Source organism: Athalia rosae, chromosome 2, assembly GCF_917208135.1.
Source record: "Athalia rosae chromosome 2, iyAthRosa1.1, whole genome shotgun sequence".
Lineage (NCBI taxonomy): Eukaryota > Metazoa > Arthropoda > Insecta > Hymenoptera > Athaliidae > Athalia > Athalia rosae.
The window spans coordinates 29,966,292-29,977,889 of record NC_064027.1 but is presented as its reverse complement, the minus strand read 5'-3'; the positions used below and the strand labels follow the sequence as shown (position 1 = coordinate 29,977,889).

Here is an 11,598-nt window from a genome sequence, read left to right as displayed (position 1 = left end):
AAAAACAGGTGCGCTTTTTTAGCGCTGAATGGAGATTCTTCAGTCAACGCTTCGTAAAGCAAAATTGCAAGCTGTTAAGGGTGGTTGTCGCAGGATTTTCGACTGGGAATTGATCGAATAGAGGACTTGATCTTTGCAAAAATATTCATTCGAGTTGATGGCGGTGTCAGGAAAACAGTTGAATTTGACTGAACAACCAATTGGAAAAAGCGCGCAAAACTATGCAATTTTCAAATTTGTTTAAACAATCAAAGTATCGGTATCTTTATCATTATCATCATGGTTACATGTGGTGTAGCGTATTCAATGAAAGTAACGGGATCTACACACCGGTAGTGATTACCGGGAGATAATATTGATCGTTTTGAACGCATGCGCCTCTTTTATTTTCTCCTATTGCACACCTACGCAGGTAGGTTACAACCTCGGATCTGTACGTACGTGCATCATGTTCTTGTACTAGTTTCTATGCTTTGTATGCGCTCTGTATTCGCATACACGGAAAAGTTACATACACGTTGTGCATAGGTAAAAACTCCTACGTCAAACGCACCAACCGCAGCTGCAGCCTTAGGGGCAAGAGGGTGTATTGCAGCAGAGATACAATAACCACATGCAATTGGAACAGAATAAGAAGCAGAAGTTGCGCCAATATACTGTAACAATAATTAATACAACGCTGTTGAAACGCCGCACGGTGTATTACGCTATAATACCTAATACCTCGGTTTCGCGATAATATTGTAATATGTTTCATCATTAGTTCTCTGCCAACAAAAGCAGCAGCAGCAGCAGCAGCAGCAGCAGCAGCAGTAGCAGCAGCAAGTAAGATTAGCATATTGATAAAATGTCGCCGTTGCAGTGCCTGAGATTGATTATTATACAACATTCTGAGGACTAGTTTGATCTGGATATCGATTATACAAAAGAGAGAAAAAAGCGAAATTGGATTGAGTGTCTGCACGAGGAACTGCATTACGCTCGATTAATTATACTGCACATGGTGAGTTATTTAAATGACCTACGATTTGCTGTTCAATGGATCATTGGTCCAGAGTTTATAATAAATTAGTCAACAGATGAAATACAATTATCAGGCTTTGATTGTTCATTTTCGAATTGCAAAGAATTGAAATAATTTGGTTTCGGGGTATCGATAATTTTTTGGAGAAAAGTTACGTGAATTGGTTCCATATGAATAATTGAATATTGTTGAATTGCAACAGCAGCCCGTGATAACTGAATAGTTTACGACCTTGATAGTGCCTTGGAAACGTCTGCCTTACCAGGATATCCTGAACGATTGTTATATCAATGCCGCACATATGTAATCAGAATTTTATTTCTGTATCCAGACATTACGCGCATAGAGTGACGTAAAAAACCAAACCGCAAACATGACCTCGTTAGTTTTATCATAGATATTGGAAATATCTATGATTTTATATGATAATTTCAAAATTTTCCGTCCAGCTGCCGCAACTTTCGACGATCATTCTTCATATGCATAACATATGAGATGTAAAGCAAAAAAAATAGAATTACTTCAAAATCGAATCTCAACATTATTTCCATTCTCGGGCAGAGAATGACCTGCTCCATGCCTATCCGATAAATTTGTAAAAGCGCGAAACTATATTCCATGATAAAAATAAGCGGATGAACGAAAAAGCTAAAATTAATCGACGCGTCAATGGTCGGTGGAATAGAATCGTACGTAGTTTTTCTTATCAAAAATATAATTTGCACCTACAAAAACGCGTGGGATAAGATATACCTCACACCATGGCCCAGTTACATGTACGGCGCGGTTAATTTTCGTTATCTAAAATTGCTTTTCATTCCCACGCACTCGCCAAGAACTCTGACCACGTGGACTTGAACGAGTGTTTGACCGACGAGAAATAATACCCTCGAGTTGCGAGCGATTTTTTAGAAATTTCATCTTTTTCAGGCTTTGCTTCGTAGATTTGAAAAATCGTCGGTCAAATACGGTAATCTTATTTTTTTCTTTTGTTCTTCAATTGATGAACTCTATTAGAGTATACAGAGTTTTCGTTGAGGAGAAAAAATAAAGGTCGATTTTCGATTTCCCTTAAAAAATCTAAATAGAAAAATAATTGTAGAGGAAAAAAAATGGTGGACGTTGCTGCGGCGATGCCTACCGCGGCAGGAAATGGCAGCGGATCTTTGATGGGTCGTACACGAGGTGCTCTGAGGTCAATGAGGTCAGTTTTGGGAGGCGGTGGGGAATATCTGCAAGGTTTGGGAAGCAGATTGGGATCTGCTTTGAGCAGTAGCCTGGATGAGAGCGAATTAACGACGACTCCGTCTTCCCCTTCTTCGCCACCTCGACTTCAGGAGTCTTCGCCGTCTATGAAACAGGAAATAGAGGAAGTAGTAAGGAGGAGGAAATTGAGGCTTCCGAGGTATATAGTGAAAGCAGGATTTTCCGTTAGGGCAACAATAATATTCCAAGATACACATGTGATTAATCAAGCTCGACGATCGATCGTTTCATTTCATTAATTGTATTGTTAATTTTGCAGATTCGGTTCCGGTATGTCTTACGAAGACTACGAGGCAATGGCAAGGCATAAACTGGAGCGTCAATGTAGCGCAAATTCATCAAGGTCTTTGAAACGATACCCTCCCGGTATGACGTACGAGGAAATAACCTCGTCGAGAAAATCGCTATCCAATCCTATTGTAAGAACAACCGAATTTAAAAACACTAAAATAATTAGGGGAGAAGATGAGATGATCGATAACGCGCAGGAATTGAGTCCTCCGGAAAGTCTCTTAGGACCTTTACAGGAAAAGGATATAAAAGCCACGGGTGTCGATCCCTACGAAAAATTCAATTACAAAATAGGTATGGTCATTATCGTTATCACCGTTATTTTCTTCAACTGAAGAACTTCTTATCATTAATTACGCGCTCAAAAAGTTTGTACGTTCAAGTGCAGGCTGCTCCTTCATACGATCCAACGAACGAATGAATGAAAACGGATGTAAAAAAAGAAATTGTTTTAAAAATGAATAGATAAATGAATAACTCATCGATTTGCGTAAATTCGATAGTTTTTCTACTTTGAACACTTTTATTCTGTTTGCCGTTTTCTTTTTTCAAAAGCAAGGCCCACTTTTCGGGATATTTTCCTGCAGTTAGGTAAAGAAAAAAGTAAATGAATTAAAAATGTTGTGTTTTATACATCTAGATTTTGTGTGTGCAGTATATTATTACTCGTTATTATTATACACGTATGTATATTTTTCTTTCCTGTTTTCGTTAATTAATTTTCGTTCATATTGGTTTTCTTTGATATCTACGTAGCGCGTGTGCCGTAATCGCAAAAACCATATCTGAGACACGAAAATTTCAAGTTTCATTCTCAGTTTTTGGTCATTTTATACGTATATACGTGAACATTTTTTCGAGGCTCGATTTTGTACACTTTTCATAGCTGTACTACATTCAAATAGTCACATAGATAGCCACGTAGGAATGTACGCCTGGCAAGGTCGATCATCAGAATAAATCTTACCAGACGTACATCGATGTAGGATAGATTTGTGGTAGCCGTACGTAATGACACATAAATAAATTAGCGCAATAGAATAATTCACCCACGCTAGCGAGTACGTATGTGTGTATACCTCTCGACGTAAGGAAGATACTTACGAGAAGAATGACGTTGAAAATGTTTTAATTTCAAATTTTTTCAACATTTACCGCAGATATTCCATGCAGCAGCGGATCGACGAGTGATCAAGACGGGTACGGACCAAGCACCAGTCTAGATTCCAACATGGACGGTCGTAGAACTTGGCACAGATCTGGTAGGATGTTTTTCAATTGAGAAAAAAAAAAACGCTAGAAAAAATGAAACAAGGATTACTGCAAAGAGTGAATTATTCGAGGGTAGTTTGAGACGAATTATCTTCCGACAGGTTCTTCCGGTTCGTTCCAATCTTGGGCGTCGAGTTTGTCCGCCGACAGTCAATCGGAAGAAGCAGCCGCCGATTTTATGAAAAGTTTCGTCCCGATGTTATTCGAATCCCCAGACGCTGTTGACCAAGAGCAAAAAGCGAAATTTGGGCAAATGGTGCTGGTGAGCAGACAATCGCTTAATCATGTCGACGACTATTTAGGAATCATCCCTGCAAAACGGAAGAAGAAAAAGACAAACTGATCATATCCCGTTCATTTTTTTTTGTTTTCGGTCTTGTATCAGACGGAAACGGGCAGAGTTTGGTTTTCGAGGGTAGTGAACGCGAGAAGAGCGAGAGCTTGCGTTACCGAAGGCTCCTTCTACTCATTGGCACAACATTTCGCTGTTGCATTATTCGAATGTCACGAAGCCGACGATTTTGCACCGGCCAAAAGCCTGATGAATATGTGCTTTACTTTTTACCACGAAGGTACTTTAAAAAAAACGATCGCGATAATGTCCGCATATTTCGTTACATTTTATTTGATTCTTTTGACCTTTTCCAGTCGAAGTTCCAGGCCTCGAACCTTATCGCGAGTATCTTTATACTCATCTCAGAGTACAGCCGATATGGACGTCGATGAGATTCTGGACAGCGGCTTTTTTCGACGCTGTTCAATGCGAAAGAGCGACACGTCCGGTACCCCCGAGATCAAAATCGCTAGACGGTGAAGCCATAGCGGCCGACGACAGGAAATTTCAAGCAAACATAGTCTTTGGTCAATTAGGGTGAGTTAAATAAATAACGAATGATAAAAAAAACTGACTCATTGTCAATAGACATCAAACGACTCTAACAAAGTCTATTTTCAGAACCTTCACTTGCAATATGCACGCGTTCGGATTATCGAGAACTCTGTGCTTGGAGTTTTTGAGAAAGCAATGCGCGATCGCTAATTTATCACCTGGTAATTATACACAGAGATATTCTCGCATTATTACCTTTCATTTATACCACGAACGACAATTCTGGTTTTTATTTTTTACGTTTATAATTGCGTATGTTTTGTCCTACTGTTTTACAGAGCAAGAAAAAATGCTAAGAGACAACATCGAGAGAATGTACGACGAGACGGAACCGTGGCGATAATTGTGATGATAATCATAGAGAGCAGCGTCACGAGCGACCGAATTAATTTTCATAAATTAGTTTCGTCATTTAAAAATTTGAATCTCCCGAAGGGAAGAAATTGAAACCTGTATCACGTCCAACTCGGACGTGTTTAAATACAAAAATAATGAGAAATTCGCGTAACATTTTTAAAGAAATAATGCTTTCAAAGCGCCTTGATTACCAAGTTATAATTATTATTAATGCGAATGTTATCAAATATATAAAAGATGGGGCATCGGAAGGTTTCGGTATGGGAGGACGTTACACGTCGTCGTCCGGTAAACGCTATTATCTTTGGTCTTAGGACCGACTCACCCCGCATATGCCTATGAATAAGAATACAGGAATCTTCAAAAATATCACTAGGCGTTGCAAGAACGACTAAACAGTAATCGCGGTAAAATCGCACTCACTCAAATCAAATTGATAATCGACGATGCAACTGATGATATTTTCACATTTTATGATTAAAAAAATATCGTTACAACTTTACAAGTAATTGTGCATGAACGATGAACTTATTATCAATTCCGTTACCTAGCTTTCAACGCATAGACGATTGCGATTATATGATAACGCATATTACATAAATTTTGTATAGGTGTGCCCGTATGTGGATGTAAAAAAAAAAAAAGGAGAAACTTAACGAGTCAATTTTACAATTTGCATCAAGTATATAATGTATATTTATGTATACGATATCGATATATGCACTCATATCACAAACCTATATACATACGTACATATGTATGGACTAAGATTTACTATGTAAATAAATATCATAGTATATATTTATGTTTACTGTAAAACTGACAATAATATATGATCGCAATGATATTTGTCATTGCAACTATTATAGATATAAATCTGAGAAATAGGTATCTGTAAATAGTGTTTTGCGACAAACGGTAAAATCGAGAACCGGTCTGATAAAAATAAAAAAATATCATCGGAAAATCAATGAACGAGTGAATGATTTGATACCCTAAAAAAATCTATTCCTATTAAATCTGAATCTGCTAACTGCGTCGGTAAATTAAATTTTTTCAGAGATGCTCAACCTCTTCGATGACGGCCGCAGCTGAATTACTCGCTTGTTTTCATTTATGTAATTTTTATTTCAACTCCACTAAGAAATTGATTTTTTCCATCGATTCTTAGTTCTCCCGCCTGTCGTTCTGAAACGTAGGAGAAATAGGCTTTCATCGCTCCGCGAGAAAATCAAGGGCATGAAGATGTACTTCCAATAAAGAGTATTTCAATTTATCCGGAGGTCTGATTCGTACCGACCTTTTTTTTCCTGTCTTTCAGAAGGTGGTAACGGGAGCGAAAACAGCGCGAATGATATTCACGTACGGATCGAAAGATGTGGATAAAAAAATAAGGGAGAATAAAAGAAGGGAGAGTCCGGCACATGACCATATATCAGGGGTACCTCTACCCTCCATAATTAGGAGAAATAATATCAATATATCATATCTCGTGTTGGCACGTGTGCCGAGCTGTTTTCGGAATTCGTCCATTGGACGCAACGTAACGCGACGGAACAAATTGAAACATAAGGGAACGCCGCGTACCGTAACGTAACGTTTCTCTCCCTCCGTCACCTTTTGAAAGGGTCTGTAGAAACCTTCCTTATACACCCATTAGGATGACGATACACTCTGCGTGGGTGCAGAAAAGCGGTTGTCAATAACGCATAAAACTATAGTTATCAATTATTGTCCCTAATTTCTACTTGAATTCAACGTTGGGCCAGATTGAACGTTTTTCTTCATTTTTTTTTCTTTTAAATAACGTCATATTATCATCAATTATATCGCTGGATGAAAAACTATGGAAGCTCGAGCTCAATTTCGTTCGTCCGGACATCGTGCGATAGCCGAACCAAAGCTGACTCGACATCCTCTCGTAATAGACACACGTGAAACGGCAATAAACACGAGTGCAGGTGATTATTTCCATCCGATCGTATCTGCGGTTGATTTCACGTAACCAGCGACCAATCGCACGAGGTCAAGAGTTCACGCATTCATACCGCGAGAAGCATCGCTAACGGGTAAACGAAAAGGCGATGTACAGGCCGCGAGTATAAAATACTGCACGTGTTCGTTCGTGCGTGCGCTTCTCATTGTTGGAAAATCCGGAGTCTCCCCTCCGTCGTTTTGACGCTAAAATACAAAGCTAAGTAGATTTCTTTACAAATGACATAAACGACGTCGATTCTTATAACGCGCACACACCTAAATTATCCACACACACACACACACACAGAGGTATATACGGAGGAGGTGTACGGAACACGTGACGTATAAAAAGCTCGCACGAGTAAAAATAGGTTGGGGGTGAACGAGTTATGAAGCTTTCGCCGGAATTGAGTTAAATTAGTCGTACGCTCTTATCTTTATGGGTTTCGACGAAACGTCCGAGCCATGGGGGGTTTCGAACGGAGGGGCAGCTGGAGGGGCAAGGGGTGTATGTAAGTTAAGCGATAAAAACCTGAAGCACACACCGCGTACCCGCTTCTAGCATTACCACCCTCGCGCGCCAATCGATAAACCTTATCGTTTGCAAACTTTATTTATACATATTTATTATTACCGCCAAAACTACAACGTTCTACCGTTCCGATGATCGATAGTTTTCTTCTTTTTTTTTTTTTGTTTCCTTTTCACGGTCGCGCCGCGGAAAGATGAGAAAAAGCTGGAATTTCGTCGAATCTCACGTTCGTTTGCGAAATCAAATTTTACCAAACCCGAACTACTGACCATCGTGCACCGCACGGCGGAACAAGATGTACGATAATTCTCTCTATGATTAATTATATCGTTCTCACTTATTATATTTATACGTGTGCCGCGCACGGGTGTATCGTTTCAACTGCTCCTCGCCGTTCCGAACGAAATTCACATTTCTGCGATCCGTGCGAAATGTGATGTGAAAGATAATTTATTACCTCGTACGATGTAGATAGAAATACACACCTATACACGTGCGTATACGTACGTACCTACGAAGTATCTCGTGTCTATTTTAGTTAATAAATCATCAAGGCGAACCTACGTTTGCGCCGTGTGATACTCCAGTGTAATGGAATTGAGGAAATCATGCTGCGCTATACAAGGAGGAAAAAAGACATGAGGTGGGAATAAAATTTCGGTCACTTTTCCCGCACCCTCTTCGAGCGTACCTGCAATTTTTTCATCACCAGCTTCTTCCGTCTTTTTTTTTCACTCCACGGACAATGGGAAAGAAGAGTGGACGATTTTGCTCCACTCGAGCAATCTTCGCCAATTTTCAAAGATTGAGGATCGAGGTCCACAATCTAAGCCAAGCGGCGATCGATCCTTCGATCGCGATACGCGGACGAAATCTCGTCGAGTTTCTTTGATAATATTCAGGGGTTTCTCCTCGTTTTTTTTTTGTTTTTTACGACGTTTTCCAGGTTTCAAGGGGCGGGAATTGTGCATAAATTCCGTCGCATGTGACGTAACGCCCGAGTCAACTCCATCCGAGTTATCCGCGATACTCGGACGGTGTCGTTACGATACATCTGCAGCGGAGGGATCTTCCCTTGCGAAGCGAAGGTCAACGGTATCCGGCCCTTTCAGGTTGGTTAAGATTACACAGGGTTTGTACAGAGACGAGGCTACCCTCGCGCCCTACCTCCCTCGAACACCGTATATACCGACGAGATTAATAATAATGGTCATATAATAACGATAATGCTAATGACAATAACAATGATGTTTGTAACGATACAACAACAATGCGGTCAGGTATATATACGAATGTCGCTAACGAAATAACGTATCACCTACCCCTAAACGGAACGGAGGGTACGTTAGAAATAACAAGGTCTTCACCTGACCTCTGTACGTAATACCCAACCGAAAGCATTCGTGTATATCTAATTGTAAGCTACGCGACGTGTTGAATAATTAGAAAAATAAATGGCCAATCGAGGATATTCAGTAGGGTGGGTTGGAAATTTTTTTTTTATTTTAAGGTAGCTCACACGCTTTTTGAATAAATAATTAATCAAGTGGGGTACTTCCAGCAAAAAATTTTTTTTTTTCGGTCAAAAATCATAGCCATGCATGGGTCGAAATATTCGAATTTCTCGGTCTACGAGGGAGCTCGAACTTTGCTGGAGTCAAAAGTAGTCAGCAGCGTAGCGCTTTGTTGTGAGACGTCACCTTGGGGGCTGAGCAGAGGTGACGCCCCACAACAAACCGCGCGCCCGTGGCCACCTGACTCCAGCTAATTGTAAGCTCGAGCTTCCTCGTAGACCGAGAAATTCGAATATTTCGACCCATGCATAAATTGCGACGAATCAAAGTGGGTCTACGACTAAAACCAATCAATATGTCTTATAATTTTTCTGCTCCCAACAGCGGATAATCGATGATTACTCGATCGATTGCACGAGTAGATGATTTTGGCTTTCAGATTTGGATTCCTGAGCTGATTATACGTGAAATTACTCTTGAAGAACCAAAAAAAAATTCAATTTTTGAGCGAAAAGAAATATTTTTTTTAATTGGGTTTAATATGCTTTTCTGACGTATTTTGACCTCAGGAATCCGAATCTGGAAGAAAAATTGATCCATCTCTAAAATTGACCGAGTTATCGCAAATTTTCAGCTTTTTGGGGTCAAAAATAAAAAATTGATTTTTTAGTCTATCTTGATGTATTTTGAGCTCAGGAATCCGAATCTGTAAGTAAAATTGATCTATCTGCAGAAATGACCGAGTTATCCCCATTTTTTCGCAATTTTTGGTACAAATTTGAGGATATCTCGAAGGGAAAAAATCGTAGCTCAATTTAGACAACGGATTCGTGTTCCTGAGGTCAAAATACGTAGGAAAAGTGCCATACGATCAATTTTAAAAAATAAAAATTTTTGGCTAAAATTTGAAAAAATCGTAAGGGGTACCCCTTGGAAAAATCTCAAATTTCGGCCAAAAATTTTTATTTTTTGAAATTGATCGTATGGCACTTTTCCTACGTATTTTGACCTCAGGAACACGAATCCGTTGTCTAAATTGAGCTACGATTTTTTCCCTTCGAGATATCCTCAAATTTATGCCAAAAAATGCCTAAAAATGGGGATAACTCAGTCATTTTTTAAGATAGATCAATTTTTCTTCCGGAATCGGATTCCTGAGCTCAAATTACATTTAAATAGACTAAAAAAACAATTTTTTATTTTTGACCCCAAAAAGCTGAAAATTGGCGATAACTCGATCAATTTTAGAGATAGATCAATTTTTCTTCGAGATTCGGATTCCTGAGGTCAAAATACATCAGAAAAGCATATTAAACCCAATTAAAAAAATTATTTCTTTTTGCTCAAAAATTGAATTTTTTTTTGGTTCTTCAAGAGTAATTTCACATATAATCAGCTCAGGAATCCAAATCTGAAAGCCAAAATCATCCACTCATGCAATCGATCGAGTAATCATCAGGTGGAAAAAATTTTTCACTTAATATTTTGAGGTAGCCTGCTCGTTTTTTGAATAAATAATTAATCAAGTGGGGTACTTCCAGCAATAAAATTTTTTTCAACCCTCCCTAATATCCAGAATACGTCGGAAGGTTCGAATCTAAGGACCCGTTATAACGACGTAAACGTAGTGAGTTGAAGCAGAAGTGACACGCGCTCGATTTATCAATGAGGCAGTTATAAGTTTCAGAGAAGCGAAGAGTGCATCGCAATTTTAAATATCACTCGCTTGTCGGATGTTCTACGATTATATAGTTTTACTCTGTATAGTTTCGTGCGCCGCGATACACGATGAAAATAAAAGCGAAAAATCTATTTCCGGGAGGATAGGACAATCAATCACAAACTATTATCGATATCAATCGATCTGCGTATAATAGCTGCAGCGGAGCGCGAGTAGCCGTGAAATGAAAATAAAGAGCCGTTATTTTCGATTTCACGTGATTGAAAAAGAATCAATCATCCGTTTATCATGCAATTTACAAAGCGATAAAATGGGGAGGATAAAAAAAAAATCAACGAATAAACGACGATCATAGAGTCGTTGCCGGCGTGACAACGCGCGCGTGCGGTGGAAAAAAAACCACTAAAGAATAACGAAATCGGTGAATTTGTGGTAAATAAAACGAATGGTACGCTTGGTTTTCCAAAACTCTGCGTACGCAGATTGACCGAAAGAGACGAATAATTTCGTCGAGGTGTCGCGGAAGGGATGACGTGTTTTACGTCGAAGTGCGAAGGGAATCCCGCAGGTTCCATTCGAACGACCGGTCGGGGGTATGCGGCGATGTACATGCGGGTATGCAAAGCGGGCACGTACGGTGGCTCTTTGAAATTCCTCTTCTTGACTCGCTCCGTTTCTCTTTCGGTTCGTTACATTTTATCCTTATTTTCCCACCGTCCGAGAAATATATTCGTTCACAAAATGAGCCGATTGTCGGTATCCTTTGATTACGTAATAAATATTTAATGATCCGCC

The 11,598-nt window shown here is 39.4% G+C and overlaps 1 protein-coding gene across 4 annotated transcripts; it reads left to right on the top strand.

Moving 5' to 3' along the window:
- The first annotated feature begins 156 nt into the window (after positions 1–156).
- On the top strand, positions 157–5,255 carry LOC105688538 (uncharacterized protein KIAA0513). Of its 4 annotated transcripts, XM_048651501.1 has the most exons (11): positions 157–658; positions 764–1,003; positions 2,127–2,429; positions 2,550–2,875; positions 3,137–3,172; positions 3,742–3,843; positions 3,955–4,115; positions 4,239–4,425; positions 4,502–4,724; positions 4,809–4,903; positions 5,021–5,255. In XM_048651501.1, exons 3-11 carry the CDS (start codon positions 2,137–2,139, stop codon positions 5,083–5,085), a joined length of 1,488 nt encoding a protein of 495 aa, XP_048507458.1. In that variant the 5' UTR covers positions 157–658; positions 764–1,003; positions 2,127–2,136; the 3' UTR covers positions 5,086–5,255. The 4 variants fall into 4 exon arrangements, with proteins under 4 accessions (XP_048507458.1, XP_048507457.1, XP_048507456.1 ...); XM_048651500.1 differs by having other exon boundaries at positions 157–1,003; XM_048651499.1 differs by lacking the exons at positions 157–658; positions 764–1,003 and adding an exon at positions 1,037–1,713.
- The last annotated feature ends 6,343 nt before the right edge of the window (positions 5,256–11,598 follow it).